This window comes from Mustelus asterias, chromosome 13 (genome assembly GCF_964213995.1).
Source record: "Mustelus asterias chromosome 13, sMusAst1.hap1.1, whole genome shotgun sequence".
NCBI classification, from domain to species: Eukaryota; Metazoa; Chordata; class Chondrichthyes; order Carcharhiniformes; family Triakidae; genus Mustelus; species Mustelus asterias.
This window is the reverse complement of record NC_135813.1, coordinates 52,225,739-52,244,328: the sequence shown is the minus strand read 5'-3', so window position 1 is coordinate 52,244,328 and position 18,590 is coordinate 52,225,739. Positions and strand designations below refer to the sequence as shown.

The 18,590-nt window shown below is 44.2% G+C and overlaps 1 protein-coding gene across 1 annotated transcript in view; it reads right to left on the bottom strand.

Annotated features, from left to right (window-relative positions):
- LOC144502618 (breakpoint cluster region protein) overlaps positions 1–14,867 on the bottom strand; it is a 632,965-nt gene extending 618,098 nt beyond the window's left edge. The window contains exon 1 of the mRNA XM_078226759.1: positions 13,218–14,867. Coding sequence (XP_078082885.1) covers positions 13,218–14,652 — 1,435 coding nt within the window. The 5' untranslated portion in view covers positions 14,653–14,867. The remainder of the gene's footprint in view (positions 1–13,217) is intronic.
- Between the last annotated feature and the right edge of the window lie 3,723 nt (positions 14,868–18,590).

The window sequence follows — 18,590 nt, the reverse complement described above, 5'->3', positions numbered from 1 at the left end:
TAACTGAAAATAGATTTATATTCTAGATTAATGTTTTGTTTTTAAAACTGAAATTAAATTCAAACTATTTGAACTGACAACTCCAGATTGCTAACTCATACCACAGCAATCTTCTTAGACTGCCGAGTGGTCAACCTTACCTCAATTGGATTCTCTGAAATGAAAAATTTCAAGTGGCAATCGTAAGAACATTGCATATAATCATCACTGACTGAAATCCTAGTAACATCACTGAACATAAAACAATTAGGGTTTTAAAATATATTTTAACCCAATTGGTGAGATTACTTAGATAATGATGACTGGAAATGTTCCAAAGGGTTTGCCATTGTGCAATATTTTCACTGCATTCCTAATGTTACGAAGGGGAAGTTTGACCTCCTCTCTAAGAACTAACACTCAACCACTCAAAGAGAAGTACCTCCCTTCTGTGTGTGAGAGAAGGGGTAATATCTGCACTTGGTTTGAGAGATCAAATCAAAATAACTACCAGAGACACTTTCTGAAAAAACAACAGGTAACACTTGATTTATCTAACTAACAGCAAACAGGTTAACCAAACTTTTAACAAACCAAATAAAACACTATTCTAATGGAATGTTGTTTAGATAAATCCAATTCCAACTTGTTGACAAAAAATAGAATTTCTAGTCACTCAAAATATAACCAGGTTTTATCTTTTGGGATCTTCTTTATCTTCTGTTTTCACCATCTTCTGTTGGTACCTTTGCGATTGAGATGAGACTTTCTTTTAATACATAAATGTGGCTGTAATGCTGGCAAAGAGCAATTACTGTCTGTGTGTCTCTCTCTAGCGGTGAACTGTAGCAAAGGTTGGCTATCTGGCAGTTGCTGTCTGGCTCTCTGGCAGTTGCTGTCTGGCTCTCTGGAGCTAGGAGCTATTCTTATAACCCTGATGACATACTGAAATCCCCACAGTAGGATTGTTTTACAGATCAAAACATCAAATTCAAATCTGATAGGCTACTGCTATTCAAATGCCTACTTCAAATTGATTGGTTAAAATTCAAAAACATGCTCTGATTCAAATGCCTGAAGTAACACTCAACCACTCAAAGAGAAGTACCTCCCTTCTGTGTGAGAGAGAAGGGGTAATATCTGCACTTCAGCAACTTTGATAGGTAAGCCTGCTGTTTTTGCCTCTGATACACTGTTTCAGTCTGTGTACTGCTTGCACCTGCTTCTCTTCAGTACAGGAAAAAAAAAGTACTTTTTCTAACAGAACCATGAAATTTTTACAACTCTTAGCATTTTAGAAGTTTTTATAATTTTACAAATGAACACCAAATAGATCAGCAAATGCTCATTGGCAACACACTGGTTAGCACTGCTGCCTCACAGCGCCTGGGACCCAGGTTCGATTCCAGCCTTGGGTGACCATCTGTGTGAAGTTTGCACATTCTCCATGGGTCTATGTGGGTTTCCTCCAGGTGCTATGGTTTCTTACCACAGTCCAAAAATGCACAGGTTAGGTGGATTGGCCATACTAAATTGCCCCTTAGTACTCAAAGATGTGTAATCTAGGTAGGTTAACCACGGCAAATGCACAGGGTTAAGGTGGAGTCGAAGACCTGAGTAGGATGCTCACAGGTAGTCTGGAATATGCACAATGGTTGTGACACTTAGCCGCTAACCTTGCCTGCCTCTTTATGGGCGCAACTCAATGTAGGTAGTTAATAGGAACATAGGAGCAGGAGTAAGCAATTTGGCCCTTCGCACCTGTTCCACCATTCAATAAGATCATGGTTCTGGTCTCAGCTCCACTTTCACTCTGCCCCCTCCACAGCCCTCGATTCCCTTGCCTAACAAAAATCTAACTCAACATTGAATAAATTCAGTTGCAGTTGTTGTTGCCTACATGGACTTTAGCAAGGCCTTTGACAAGGTATCTCATGGTAGGTTGTTGCGTAAGGTTAAATATCACGGGATCCAGAGTGAGGTAGCTGAATGGATGCAAAATTGCCTTGATGACAGAAGCCAGAGGGTGGTTGTAGAGGGTTGTTTTTCAAACTGGAGGCCTGTGACCAGCGGTGTGCCTCAGGGATCAGTGCTGGGTCCACTGTTATTTGTCATTTATATTAATGATTTGGATGAGAATATAGGAGGTATGGTTAGTAAGTTTGCAGATGACACCAAGATTGGTGGCATAGTGGACAGTGAAGGTGGTTATCTCGGATTGCAACGGGATCTTGATCAATTGGGCCAGTGGGCTGACAAATGGCAGATGGAGTTTAATTTAGATAAATGTGAGGTGATGCATTTTGGTAGATTGAACCAGGGCAGATTTACACAGTTAATGGTAGGGCATTGGGGAGAGTTACAGAACAAAGAAATCTAGGGGTACATGCTCATAGCTCCTTGAAAGTGGAGTCACAGGTGGACAGAGTGGTAAAGAAGGCATTCAGCATGCTTTGTTTCATTGGTCAGATAACTGAGTACAGGAGTTGGGACATCTTGTTGAAGTTGTACAAGACATTGGTACGGCCACACTTAACATAAGAACATAAGAAATAGGAGCAGGAGTAGGCCATCTAGCCCCTCGAGCCTGCCCCGCCATTCAATAAGATCATGGCTGATCTGACGTGGATCAGTACCACTTACCCGCCTGATCCCCATAACCCTTAATTCCCTTACCGATCAGGAATCCATCCATCCGCGCTTTAAACATATTCAGCGAGGTAGCCTCCACCACCTCAGTGGGCAGAGAATTCCAGAGATTCACCACCCTCTGGGAGAAGAAGTTCCTCCTCAACTCTGTCTTAAACCGACCCCCCTTTATTTTGAGGCTGTGTCCTCTAGTTTTAACTTCCTTACTAAGTGGAAAGAATCTCTCCGCCTCCACCCTATCCAGCCCCCGCATTATCTTATAAGTCTCCATAAGATCCCCCCTCATCCTTCTAAACTCCAACGAGTACAAACCCAATCTCCTCAGCCTCTCCTCATAATCCAAACCCCTCATCTCCGGTATCAACCTGGTGAACCTTCTCTGCACTCCCTCCAATGCCAATATATCCTTCCTCATATAAGGGGACCAATACTGCACACAGTATTCCAGCTGTGGCCTCACCAATGCCCTGTACAGGTGCATCAAGACATCCCTGCTTTTATATTCTATCCCCCTCGCAATATAGGCCAACATCCCATTTGCCTTCTTGATCACCTGTTGTACCTGCATTCTGGGCTTTTGCGTCTCATGCACAAGGACCCCCAGGTCCCTTTGCACGGTAGCATGTTTTAATTTGTTTCCATTGAGATAGTAATCCCATTTGTTATTATTTCCTCCAAAGTGTATAACCTCGCATTTATCAACGTTATACTCCATTTGCCATATCCTCGCCCACTCACTCAGCCTGTCCAAATCTCTCTGCAGATCTTCTCCGTCCTCCACACGATTCACTTTTCCACTTATCTTTGTGTCGTCTGCAAACTTTGTTACCCTACACTCCGTCCCCTCCTCCAGATCATCTATATAAATGGTAAATACTTGGAATACTGTGTACAGTTCCTGTCACCCTATTAAAGAAAGGCTATTATTAAACTAGAAAGAGTGCAAAAAAAATTTACTAGGATGTTACTGGGACTTGATGGATTGAGTTATAAGGAGAGGCTGGGTAGACTGGGACTTTTTTCTCTGGAGTGTAGAAGGCTGAGGGGTGATCTTTTAGAGGTCTATAAAATAATGAGGGGCATAGATCAGCTAGATAGTCAATATCTTTTCCCAAAGGTAGGGGAGACTAAAACTAGAGGGCATAGGGTTTAAGGTGAGAGGGGAAAGATACAAAAGTGTCCAGAGGGGCAATTTTTTCACACAGATGGAGGAGTGTGTCTGGAACAAGCTGCCAGAGGTAGTAGTAGAGGCGGGTACAATTTTGTCTTTTAAAAAGCAATTAGACAGTTACATGGGTAAGATGGGTATAGAGGGATATGCTTTGGGGTTTTAAAAAAAAAGGGCAGCATGAACAAGTTGGGCTGAAGGGCCTGTTTCCATGCTGTAAACCTCTATGACTCTAAATTCAAAGACCCAACCTCCACTACTTTCGAGGAAAGTAAATTCCATATATTAACGACCTTTTGGGAGAAAAATTTCTCCTCATCTGTCTCAAAACTGTGTTCCCTAATTTCAGTGTCACCCACAAGAAGAAACGAATTACAGGCGGCACGGTAGCACAGTGGTTAGCACTGCTGCTTCACAGCTCCAAGGTCCCGGGTTCGATTCCCGGCTCGGGTCACTGTCTGTGTGGAGTTTGCGCATTCTCCTCGTGTCTGCGTGGGTTTCCTCCGGGTGCTCCGGTTTCCTCCCACAGTCCAAAGATGTGCGGGTTAGGTTGATTGGCCAGGTTAAAAATTGCCCCTTAGAGTCCTGGGATGCGTAGGTTAGAGGGATTAGCGGGTAAAAAAAAAGGGATTAGCGGGTAGGGCCTGGGTGGGATTGTGGTCGGTGCAGACTTGATGGGCCGAATGGCCTCCTTCTGCACTGTAGGGTTTCTATTCTATTCTAAACATCCTCCCAGGTATCCACTCTGTCAAGTCCCCTCAGGATCTTATATTTGTCAATAAGATAGTTCATAAGATGTAATCATAGAAGCAGAATTAGGCCATTTGGCTCGTCCAGTCTGCTCTGCCATTTAATCATAACTGATAAGCTCCTCATCCCCACTTTCCTACCTTCCCCCCATAACCCTTGAACCCATTACCAATTAAAAATCTGTCTAACTCCTCCTTAAATTTACTCACTGTCCCAGCATCCACTGCACTTTGGGGTAGCGAATTCCACACATTCACAACCCTTTGGGAAAAGAAGTTTCTCCTCAACTCTGTTTTAAATTTGCTTCCTCTTATCCTAAGATTATGATTTCTCATCCTAGAATACCCCACAAGAGGAAGCATCCGCTCCACGTCTACTTTATCCATATCTTTTATTATCTTACATACCTCAATTTGACCTTCCCCTCATTCTTCTAAATTCCGGAGAGTATAGGCCTAAGCTGCTCAATCTCTCTTCATATGGCAAACCCCTCATCTCTGGAATCAATCTAGTGAACTTCCTCTGAACTGCCTCCAATGCCACTACATCTTTCCTCAAATAAGGGGACCAAAACTATGCACAATACTCCAGGTGCAGCCTCACCAATGCCTTTTATTGGTTGCAACAATACTTCCTCACCTTTATATTCTATTCCTTTAGCTATAAATGCAAACATTCTACTCTCTTTCTTTACTATCTGCTGTACCTGCATGCTAGTATTCTGTGACTCATTAATGAGGACACCCAGATCCCTCTGCGCCGGAGCACCCCAAAGTCTTTCCCCATTTAGATAAGTCGCCTTCCCATTTTTCCGAGCAAAATGCAGGATCTCACACTTATCCACGTTAAACTCCATCTGCCATCTTTTGGCCCACTCTCCTAACCTATCTATATCTATCTGTAGGGTTATTTCCTCATTGCAACTTACTGTCCCGCCTATTTTTTTGTCATTTGCAAATTTGGCTATAGAGCCTTCTATCCCTGTATCCAAGTCGTTAATATAGATTGTAAATAGCTGAGGCCCAAGGACCGAACCCTGTGGCACCCCACTAGTTACTTTTTGCCATCCAGCAAAAAAAAACATTTATCCCGAATTTTTGTCTTCTTCCATCAGCCAGTCACCTATCCAAACTAATAAATTACTCCTAAATCCCATGTGATCTCACCTCTCATTCTTCTAAACTCGAATGGATATAGGCTGAATCTGTTCAACCTTTCAGCCCAGGAATGAGTCTAGTGAACCTTTTCTGAACTGCTTCTAATATATATTTTTTTAAATAAGGAGACCAAGCTGCACACAACATTCTAGATGCGGCCCTGTGCAGCTGCTGTCAAACTTCCCTACTTCTTTATTCCATTTCTCTTCTAATGAACAGCAACATTCTATTTACCTTCCTAATCACTTGCTGTGCCTGCATACTAACTTTGTGATTTCTATGCCAGGATTCCCAGATCCCTCTGTACCACCAAGTTCTGCCAGCGCTCTCAATTTAAATAATACACTGTTTTCCTAAGCTTCCTGCCAAAGTGGACAAGTTCATATTTACCAAAGTTATACTCCATCTGCCAAATTTTTGCCCACACAGTTAATCTGTTGATATTCCTTTGCAAGCTCTCCATCTCAAAGAACAAAACAGCACAGGAACAGGCCCTTCGGCCCTCCAAGCCCGCGCCGCTCCCTGGTCCAAACTAGACCATTCTTTTGTATCCCTCCATTCCCACTCCGTTCATATGGCTGTCTAGATAAGTCTTAAACGTTCCCAGTGTGTCCGCCTCCACCACCTTGCCTGGCAGCGCATTCCAGGCCCCCACCACCCTCTATGTAAAATATGTCCGTCTGATATCTGTGTTAAACCTCCCCCCCCTTCACCTTGAACCTATGACCCCTCGTGAACGTCACCACCGACCTGGGGAAAAGCTTCCCACCGTTCACCCTATCTATGCCTTTCATAATTTTATACACCTCTATTAAGTCTCCCCTCATCCTCCGTCTTTCCAGGGAGAACAACCCCAGTTTACCCAATCTCTCCTCATAACTAGGCCCCTCCATACCAGGTAACATCCTGGTAAACCTCCTCTGTACTCTCTCCAAAGCCTCCACGTCCTTCTGGTAGTGTGGCGACCAGAACTGGACGCAGTATTCCAGATGCGGCCGAACCAACATTCTATACATCTGCAACATCAGACCCCAACTTTTATACTCTATGCCCCGTCCTATAAAGGCAAGCATGCCATATGCCTTCTTCACCGCCTTCTCCACCTGTGACGTCACCTTCAAGGATCTGTGGACTTGCACACCTAGGTCCCTCTGCGTATCTACACCCTTTATGGTTCTGCCATTTATCATATAGCTCCTCCCTACATTATTTCTACCAAAATGCATCACTTCGCATTCATCAGGATTGAACTCCATCTGCCATTTCTTTGCCCAAATTTCCAGCCTATCTATATCCTTCTGTAGCTTCTGACAATGCTCCTCACTATCTGCAAGTCCTGCCAATTTTGTGTCGTCCGCAAACTTACTGATCACCCCAGTTACACCTTCTTCCAGATCATTTATATAAATCACAAACAGCAGAGGTCCCAATACAGAGCCCTGCGGAACACCACTAGTCACAGGCCTCCAGCCGGAAAAAGACCCTTCCACTACCAACCTCTGTCTTCTGTGACCAAGCCAGTTCTCCACCCATCTAGCCACCTCCCCCTTTATCCCATGAGATCCAACCTTTTTCACCAGCCTACCATGAGGGACTTTGTCAAACGCTTTACTAAAGTCCATATAGACGAAATCCACGGCCCTTCCCTCGTCAACCATTTTGGTCACTTCTTCAAAAAACTTCACCAGGTTAGTGAGGCATGACCATGGCGGCACGGTAGCACAGTGGTTAGCACTGCTGCTTCACAGCTCCAGGGTCCCGGGTTCGATTCCCGGCTCGGGTCACTGTCTGTGTGGAGTTTGCACATTCTCCTCGTGTCTGCGTGGATTTCCTCCGGGTGCTCCGGTTTCCTCCCACAGTCCAAAGATGTGCAGGTTAGGTTGATTGGCCAGGTTAAAAATTGCCCCTTAGAGTCCTGGGATGCGTAGGTTAGAGGGATTAGCGGGTAAATATGTGGGGTGGGATTGTGGTCGGTGCAGACTCGATGGGCCGAATGGCCTCCTTCTGCACTGTAGGGTTTCTATGATTTCTATGATTTCTCCCTCTCACAAAAACCATGCTGACTATCGTTAATGAGTTTATTCCTTTCTAAATGCGCATACATCCTATCTCTAAGAATCTTCTCCAACAACTTCCCCACCACGGACGTCAAGCTCACCGGCCTATAATTACCTGGGTTATCCTTCCTACCCTTCTTAAATAACGGGACCACATTAGCTATCCTCCAATCCTCTGGGACCTCACCTGCGTCCAGTGACGAGACAAAGATTTGCGTCAGAGGCCCAGCGATTTCATCTCTCGTCTCCCTGAGCAGCCTTGGATAGATTCCATCAGGCCCTGGGGATTTGTCAGTCTTTAAATTCTCTAACAAACCTAACACTTCCTCCTTTGTAATGGAGATTTTCTCCAACGGTTCAACACTCCCCTCCGAGACACTCCCAGTCAACACATCCCCTCATCTCCTCTTGACAATTTACTTTTCTAACGATATTGGTGTCATTGGCAAATTTAGCTACCATACATTTGGTTACTTCATCCAACTCATTGTTACAGATCGTAAATAGTTGAGGACCCATCACTGATCCTTGTGGCAATCCATTAGTTACAGCTCGCCAACCTAAAAATGACCCATTTATCTGTACTCACTGCTGCCTGTTAGCCAACAATCCTTTATCCATTCTAATGTTACCCCAAAACCACGTGCCCTTGTCTTATATAGTAACCTTTGATGTGATATATTATCAATCCAGGAACACCATATCTACTGGATCCCCTTTATCCACCTTACTTTTAAAAAATTAAGATCAGTTCTTCACGATTTCCTTTTCACAAAGCCTTGGTCAAATCATGGTTACCTAAATATTCTGCTTTAACCCCCTTAATAATGGATTTGAGCATTTTCCCTATGACACTTTGGTTGCCTATTTTCTGTCTCCCCCCTTCTGCCTGGCAACTGTTTGGAATTAAAATACAATCTGAAGCCTTGATGTCATAAATGACACCGAGGGGAGTTTCCAACCTCATGTTCATGCCTTCACTAACACTGCCTTTTTCCCTTTCCATAACAACATCACCAAAAAAATGGCTTTGTCTCATCTCATTTGCTGGAGAAACCCTTATTCCTACATGCCCTTGCTTCTCCCTTACTTCTGTTACCTCCTCCATCCACACACCCTCCAAAAAACCCGTGCTCTGCAAATTAGGCCTCTTGAGCATCCCGGATACTAATTGCCCCACCATTGATGACTGCGTCTTCAGCTACCTAGGCCCAAAGCTCTGGAATTCCCTCCCCAAGCCTCACCACCTCTCTACCACCCTTTCCTCTTTTAAGATGCTCCTCAAACCTTTTTGATTGGATTTATTGTCACATGTATTAGTATACAGTGAAAAGTATTGTTTTTTGCGTGTTATACAGACAGAGCATACCGTTCATAGAGAAGGAAATGAGAGAGTGCAGAATGTAGTGTTACAGTCATAGCTAGGGTGTAGAGAAACTTAATGCAAGGTAGGTCCATTCAAAAGTCTGATGGCAGCAGGGAAGAAGCTTTTCTTGAATCGGTTGGTACATGACCTTAGACTTTTATATCTTTTTCTTGATGGAAGAAGGTGGAAGAGAGAATGTCCGGGGTGCATGGGGTCCTTAATTATGCTGGCTGCTTTGCCGAGGCAGCAGGAAGTGTAGACAGAGTCAATGGATGGGAGGCTGATTTGCGTGATGGATTGGGCTACAGTCACAACCTTTTGTAGTTCCTTGCGGTCTTGGGCAGAGCAGGAGCCATACAAAACTGTGATACAACCAGAAAGAAAGAATGCTTTCTATGGTACATCTGTAAAAATTGGGTGAAAGTCATAGCTGACATGCCAAATTTCCTTAGTCTTATGAGAAAGTAGATGCGTTAGTGGGCTTTCTTAACTATAGTGTCAGCATGGGGGGACGAGGACATGTTGTTGGTGATCTGGACACCTAAAAACATGAAGCTCTCGACCTTTTCTACTTCGTCCCCATTGATGTAGACAGGAGCATGCTCCCCTCTATGCTTCCTGAAGTTGATGACAATCCCCTTCATTTTCTTGACATTGAGGGAAAGATTATTGTTGCTGTACCAGTTCACCAGATTCTCTATCTCATTCCTGTACTCTGTCGCGTCATTGTACCTCTTCGGCCAAGATTTTGGCTTTTTGCCCTCGTATCAGATTGTGATTTGGCGTCAAATTTTATTTTATAACATGCCTGTGAAGCACTTTGGGACATTTTGTTGCATTAATGTTTCTGAATGGAGGGCTGTGACAAGTGGTGTTCCTCAGGGATCAGGGCTGGGGCCTTTGCTGTTTGTAATATATGTATATATATATACACTAAATGATTTGGAGGAAAATGTAACTGGATTGATTAGCAAGTTTGCAGACGACATAAAGATTGGTGGATATAGATCAGTTGGAGACTTGGGCAGAGAGATGGCAGATGGAGTTTAATCCGGAAATGTGAGGTAATGCATTTTGGAAGGTCTAATACAGATAGGAAATATACAGTAAATGGCAGAACCCTTAAGAGTATTGATAGGCAAAGGGATCTGGGTGTATAGGTACACAATCACTGAAAGTGGCAATGCAGGTGGAGAAGGTAGTCAAGACGTCATACAGCATGCTTGCCTTCATCGGCCGGGGTATTGAGTTTAAAAATTGGCAAGTCATGTTGCACCTTTAGTTAACCTTAGTTAGGCCGCCCTTGGAATATGGTGTTCAATTCTGGTCGCCACGCTACCAGAAGGATGTGGAGGCTTTGGAGAGGGTACAGAAAAGGTTTACCAGGATGTTGCCTGGTATGAGGAGAGGTTGGAGAAACTTGGTTGGTTCTCACTGGAGCGACGGAGGTTGAGGGGAGACCTGTTAGAAGTCTACAAGATTATAAGAGGCATGGACAGAGTGGAAAGTCAGAAGCTTTTTCCCAGGGTGAAAGAGTCAATTACTAGGGGGCATAGGTTTAAGGTGCGAGGGGCAAGGTTTAAAGGAGATGTATGAGGCAGATTTTTTATACAGAGTAGTGGGTGCCTGGAACTCGTTGCCGGGGAGGTAGTGGAAGCGGATACGGTAATGACTTTTATGGGGTATCTTGACAAGTACATGAATAGGATGGGAATAGAGGGACATGGTCCCCGGAAGGGTAGCGGCTTTAGTTAAGTCGGGCATCATGGTCGGTGCAGGGTTGGAGGGCCGATGGGCCTGTTCCTGTGCTGTAATTTTCTTTGTTCTTTAAAACAGGCTTGTTCAACTTTTCTGTGAGGGGCCACATTTCAATTTTTTTCACACTCCAAGGGCTAAGAAAATTCAAAACAATACACTTAAACGCAACGTTGTATGAAGACAAAAAACAACTAGCTGTGCAAAAATAAAGCAATGTCAAAGCAATTAATTATTTAAAATATTGGGTAATTATTGAAGATTACCAACAATCTACCCTGGCCCCTTCACACCGACGCTGTAGTTAAGAAAGCCCACCAATGCCTCTACTTACTCAGGAGACTAAAGGAATTTGGCATGCCCACTACAACTCACACCAAGTTTTACAGATGTACCATAGAAAGCATTCTTTCTGGTTGTATCACAGCTTGGTATGGCTCCTGCTCTGTCCAAGACTCCAAGAAACTACAAAGGGTCGCGAACAAAGCCCAGTCCATCACACAAACCAGCCTCCCATCCATTCAGACTGTCTACACTTCCCGTTGCCTCGGAAAAGCAGCCAGCATCATCACGGACCCCACGCACTCTGGACATTCTCTCTTCCACCGTTTTGAAAAAGATACAAAAGTCTTAGATCACGTACCAATCGACTCAAGAACATTTTCTTTCTGCTGCCATCAGACTTTTAAATAGACCTACCTTACATTAAGGTTATCTTTCTCTGCACCCTAGCTACATTCGGCATCCTCTCCTTTCCTTCTCTATGAACAGTATGCTTTGTCTGTATAGCGTGCAAGAAACAATACTTTTCACTGTATACTAATACATGTGACAATAATAAATCAATAATAAATTAACTACTCGGGCATGGGAAGGTTAAATTGTGTTTTCCCAGCTCACTCTCAGGGTACTTATTCACTTACCGTCACCCACTGTGTTAGTTGGTGTGTGGGAGTAAATGTGAAACCATGACACTGGGAGTGAGCCAGGCTCTCTCTCTCTCACACACATGTACATTCACTCTCACTTGGTAGCTCCTCCACTCCCACAGTTGCTGCTGATTGGCTCACTAGTGATCCTAGTTCACTTACTGGCATTTTGAACACGGAGTCCAAAAGCCAAATAGAGGCCTGGCAGGCTGGGTAGTGGGCTTGCAGGTTGGACAAGCCTGCATTAAAGGCACTATACAAATATAAACTGTTTCTAAAAGACTGTTTCACATAGACACTTTGAAGCACAACTTGTGTCAGTGGCAGGCTTGCGAAGTACTACTGCTTCCCCCAATGGTTGCCAGGGAACCTCCATTGAAAAAGCATTACTAAATGAAAGTTTAGTGCCATGATTTGAAGTAGATGAACATAACTCAGCCAAGACTAGAAATAGGTAAAATGTTCAGCATCAATAATCTATGGACAGGTAATGGTAATCATCAAAATGTTTAATGTGAAAAGTATTATATTTTAAAATCTAAATTACAATGTCATTAATGAAAAGACAGATTAAACTTATTTTGGGATGAGGAAAGAGGTGGTGCTCAACTTTTACTGAGTTTAGAAAACTTGAGGAAAACACAATGCTACATTAAAAACCACACCTTGGTTGAAAAGCTCAAACACATATCCTTAATGTAATCTCACACTGCCAACTTAATTTGTAAACATTTGTACTGTAGCAGGAATGACAGCTTCCTGTGCACGTTTTTCCAAAATGAGCGTAGCAAATGTAATCCTTTGGAAATAACAGTGCCTCCATAGCTGACAAACACACTGTAGAAAAGATAATTAATGGTCTGCTGGAAAAGCAGTTTTACAGCCACATCTGCTTCTTGAATTATGCAGTTATAACTTTCTTACATTAATCATATACATTTGAGAATACCTGGCCTTGGTTTACTTGGTATTTCCTTCATTCAAACAAAGCATTGAATTCAAATCTTGCCAATGACCATCAGTTCATTTTAATCTGAAAAACACATCACTAGCTATAACTGAACTTTAGATTTTCTTTACTAATAGACCAAACTCTAATCTTAATATTTCACCTAGTTACACAAAATATTTACAATTTGTGTGTTATACATTATGTTTTTGCCAGATAGTTTTCAAACTTGCTTTGGATTCCGACTAACACAAAAGTGAAAAGATTTCCTATGCTAACAAACCTACAACAGTTAGAGGTAGAAAAACAGGAACTGCGCAAGGAACCAGCAACCTACTAAATACTACCTAGTAGCATAGAAATATAACAAGCTGCTGACTTATAGCTCAATAACGTTTTTTTCATCTCTGCTCTCAAACCCCTCAGAAAATAGGATGAACAATTGAAAAGTTGGTTACCTGGGTCTCCATGGAAACTGTCCTCTTGAATACTCCTCTGAGCAAGGTCAACTTCAGCAGCCCAAATTTGTCCTGATTTCCTGAGACCAACAATCATTGCTTCTTGTACAGTAACTTGGTGCTTATGTCTCTTTTGTGACTGTGGGGTGGGTGGACTGCTACTATCAAATGATTGCTGAGAGTTCTGAGAGGGAGACCGACTTTTTTCTCTAAAAGTACGATAGGTGGTGGGGCTGGGGGAAACATGACTTGACTGTCCAGAAGAAAAATCATCTTCACTTGAAGTTAAATTTTCATTTGAACTGCAGTCTGGAGTATATCCTCCACCAACATCATCAGCACCAGGTGAGTAGGACCTCCGCGGCCATGTTAGATGTTTCTCATGATCTGTAGTGCTGTGGAGTTGCCCACAGTCTCTCAAGACACCACTGGGCTTACCATCACTATCCTGCATCATTCCACCAATATAAATGCTTTCATACGGTTGGAATTCTTGCTGCCAAGGTACCTTGTCTGGTTTGCCTCCATTGACAGTGGCACGGATAAGATTATCCTTCAAGAATCTGGGGTTGAGATCCATGTCATCATACTCAGGGTCATACCCAGAGCTGTTGTCTGTCGACCGACCTCTGTACACAGTCTTTCGGTAGTCCGCAGATCCCCCAGAGCCAGGGAAAGAGTGCAATGACCTTTTCCGTTCCATCTGCATGGCCTGACTCCCAATTGTACTGATCTTGTCAGAAACTTCCTTGTCATTGACTTTCACCAATCCTTTCTCATGGTGGTACTCCACATTGACATACAGAGGCTTCTCCATACCTTTCCCATCCCCAGCAGAGTGGGAATTGGTTCTTTTGGTTCTTTCAAAATTGGACCTCAAAGCAGCCACACTTGTGCCAACTGGAGCTTTATCCTTCCTCTCCATCTGCTCACCATCTTGGCCAAAACCTTGCCCTGTATCCCTCTCAGGCGTTGCCATGGCCCTCTTCATGGAGGATGCCCTCTGCCTGGTTGGCGAGTCTTCCACCTCACTCCTGGGGTCCATCAGCCCCTCCTCTCCCTCTGGCTGCCTGTTTGAATTGTCCTCCCCAGGGTGCTGCCTGGTTTTCTCCCCTCCCCTTTCCTCGGGGGTAGGATGTTGATGCAAGTGGTCCTGAGGTTGCTCACTGTCTTGCTCCCCCAGTACCGAAGACTTCCTGAAGCCCCATCGTTGCTTGTCATAACTCTTCTTCTCCTTGGCCAGCAGTGTCTGTAGGTAGATCATGCGGAACCGCTCCTTGTTTACCTCCAGCTCCAGTTTGCGAATGCTGCATTTACAGCTCTCCAACTCCTGCTCAATGTCGCCGACGCTCCTCAGCTCCATCTTGGGCGGCTCAGACTCGGGGAACTGAGCCTTCCAGGCTTCCACGAATCCCACCGGCTCCACCATTTTCATCGCACGGGGACGGCCAAACAACGGGGCAGCAAAGGCGAACCATCCACAACAAAAACAATGAGAGCGGGCCCGACCGTAGAGCGGCGCCTGTGCTGTGCTGTCCTCTCCTCCCTTCCCCCACAGGCCGCTAGCGCGCGCCGCTGCTGTCCGTTAGGGCGGACGGTTAGCCGCGCCTCATGCCCATTCTCTTCGCGGGACAAACAAAGCACCGCCCCCTCCCTCGCGGAAAAGCAGCTCTGATTGACACTGCCAACAACCAATCACAGTGACAATACTCACCTCAACCCCGCCCTCCCTCCGTCCGTCCCCTTTTAAAGGGAGCCGCTCGTGGCCTGGGCTCCGGGCTTCTTCTTTGTACGGCTGACAGAGGCTGGCCACAATCGAAGCCTTTTAGTGGCCAGTCTTCACGTGCTAATCTGTCCGTCGTGTTCTGCTGCTGGCATCACATCCTTCCCCAATCCTGACTTTTTGCCATTAAGGAGGGGGAATTCTTGTATTTCTATAATGCCATTTGCTCCAAAACGCTTTGCAGCCAATGAAAGAATCAAGGAATCATCATGAATGGACTCTCCCTATATATATATATATTTAAAGTTTATTTATTAGTCACAAGTGGGCTTACATTAACACTGCAATGAAGTTGCAGTCCCCGAGTCACCACACTCCGGCGCCTGTTCGGGTACACTGAGGGAGAATTTAGCATAGCCAATGCACCTAACCAGCACGTCTTTGGGACTGTGGGAGGAAACCGGAGCACCCGGAGGAAACCCACGCAGACACAGGGAGAACTTGCAGACTCCACACAGACAGTGATCCAAGCTGGGAATCAACTGTGAGGCAGCAGTGCTAACCACCGTGCCACCTGTGGATGAGAGGTACTTTTAAAGTGGAGTCACTATTGTAATGTAGAAAACACAACTAATTTATGAAACAAATGACCAGATAATGCACGAGTTGACATTGAGGTAGAAGATCAACCATGATCTATTTGAATGGCAGAGCAGGCTCAAGGGATGAATAACCTACTCCTACTATTTTCTCCATTACTAAAACCTATTTTAAATTGTTGCATGCAGAATAAATTTGGGTTGAACATTGGGGAGAACACCCCTGCTCTTCCTCATTGTGTGAAAGCAAATGGATCAGTGGCTCAATTTAACTTGCATTCAAAAGGCAGCACCTCTGACAATGCAGCACTCCCACAGTATTCCAGTTGGATTGTCAGCTGATATTATATACTTGAGGAGTCTCCAGAGAATGGTTGAACTCAAGACCCAAGAGTAGTGAGTACTACCAATTGAGCCAAGGTCAAAACCATAAGTGATATTTATTGTTTGGGAATAAATTTTTTGTCCAATTTTATGGCAAGGTATTGAATAACAGTTGCTGGGATGACATGATGGCATTTTGCTATGCATGTTTAAAAAAAAGTTTGAGGAAGTTTTTTTATGTGAATGGTTTCTTAATTCAGGGTTTTGACAATGTTCAGGTGAGTCATTGTGCAACTCAGTGAGATTCTGAGCTGATTAGTCCATCAGATCCCCTTTTTGAAAGGGAATTGGATTAGTTTGAGTGTGGCCAAAATAACTGCATGCAGAAGGTCGGTGGGTTATTGTCTCCTGGACAAGTGGTCTCCTGAAACTTGTTTGAATGTCTTCAAGATCAGGAAGAAATTTTCTAAGTTTGTTTTGTCTTTTTGCCTCTGCCAAGAGATTCCTGGTAGGTGGGGGAATAATGGATTGGCCACAGATGACATACAGAAGTTACAATACAACAGAGGGCTTGATCGATCAACTTGTTAAAAATTTGACCTCTGTATTTGAAGTGTGCATTACTGGGTTTATTCCCCAGTCTGTAGTCAGTTGGTCTCACCCAGGAGCACTGAGAGCTTCAATTGCTCTTGGCACCTGTGAAATAAACTGTGGAATTATAAAACCTTTCCTCTGAAAAGTACTTTTGGTCAAAGACAGGGTGGTGCTCAATGGTTAAGTCTGCCAACACCCATGGTCCGGGTTCACACGCAGGACCCCAAAACCCCAATTAAGGGAACCGTGAAGCTGGAACACACTCAGAGCCTTCAAGAGAGAAGGGAGGAAACTGGGAAAAAGGCTTTACAAAACAGGGAAAATGTTTTCTGTGATTTTAGCATTACAACTTTCAGTGACTTTTAACAGCAATCAGCAGCTAAAGCATCGCTGCTTTGCTGCAGAGTACGCCATCTGGTGTCATAGCTACAAAATGGCAAACATGTATCTCATGCGTTTTACAATATCTTCTAAATACAAGATTTTACAATAAAAAGAAAAAAAGCACATTGTTCAATAATCTTTGGTTTTGATCTTAGCCAAGTGACCTTTGTATCAGTATTTGCAATGTTTCAGCTTATCTTTGGGCACATTCAAGACAGAAAAAGCCAATTTTCAACTAGGAGAGGTGTGCTGGGAACGGCAAGGCACCAGATACAATAACTTTGGTAAGAATGCAATATTTTCCCATTCAAACTGGTTTTTGAAGAAGTCCAACCCTGAAATACTTTCTTATCACTCCCTTTAAAGTGCTGACATGGTGCTATTTAAACATTTGGTAGTGTTTCCTTTAGATTTTCAGATAGATATCTGGGCAGAGATTCAGATTAGAATCATAGAATCCCTACAGTACAGAAGGAGGCCATTGGGCCCATTGAGTCTGTACCCACCACAATCCCATCCAGGCCCAATTTCCGTAACCCCACGCATTTACTCTAGCTAATCCCTCTGACATTAAGGGGCAATTTTAGCATGGCCAATCCACCTAACCCACACATCTTTTGGAGTGTGGGAGGAAGCCGGAGCACCCTGAGGAAACCCACGCAGACACGGAGAGAACGTGCAAACTCCACACAGACAGTGACCCGAGGCCGGAATTGAACCTGGGACTCCGGTGCTGTGAAGCAGCAGTGCTAGCCACCGTGCCTCCCAAATGATTCTTAGATCATTGGGATCTTTTCTGGAGCAGAGGTGACCTGTTTAAGAGGGACGGGTTGCATCTGTACTGGAGGGGGACCCATATCTTGGGGGCAGATTTGCTAGTGCTACAAGGGAGGGTTTAAACTAGATTGGCAGGGGGAGGTGGGATCCTCAGCAGCAGGGAAGCAAATGAGGGGCTGAAAGGAGATGTAATACTCGGCAACGGCAAGCTGAGTAGACATGATAGGCAGGAGCATGGCAGGAAGTGGGGGAAACCTGTTGGAATAAATTGCATCTATTTCATTGCAAGAGCGCTGACAGGTAAGGCTGATGAACTCAGAGCATGGACAGGTATGTGGGACTGGGATATTATAGCCATAACTGAAACATGGCTAAGGGGAGGACAGGACTGGCAGCTTAATGTTCCAGGGTGCAGGTGCGTTAGGCGGGACAGAGGTGGAGGAAAGAGAGGAGGGGGAGTTGCATTCTTAATTAGAGGGAGCATCACGGCAGTAGTCAGATTAAATAATTAAGGGGTCATCCAATGAGGCTTTGTGGGTAGAAATAAGAAGGCAACGGTCACCTTATTGGGGCTGTGCTATAGGCTCCCAAATAGTCAACGAGAATTAGAAGAACAAATATTCAGAATGATAGAGATTGCAGGAGTAAAAGGGTTGTCATAGTTGGGGATTTAAATTTTCCTAACATAGACTGGGACTGCTATAGTGTTAAGGGCTTAGATGGGGTGGAGTTTGTTAAGTGTGTTCAGGAACGTTTCCTCAGGCAATATGTGGAGGGTCCTACTCGAGAAAGGATAAAACTTGACCTACTCTTGGGAAATAGGGCAGGGCAAGTGACTGAGAAGACAGTGGGGGACCACTTTGGGACCAGTGACCATAGGTCTATTAATTTTTAAATAGTTATGGAAAGGAACAAAACTGATCCAAAGGTGCAAGTTCTAAATTGGGGCAAGGCAAATTTTGATGGAATTAG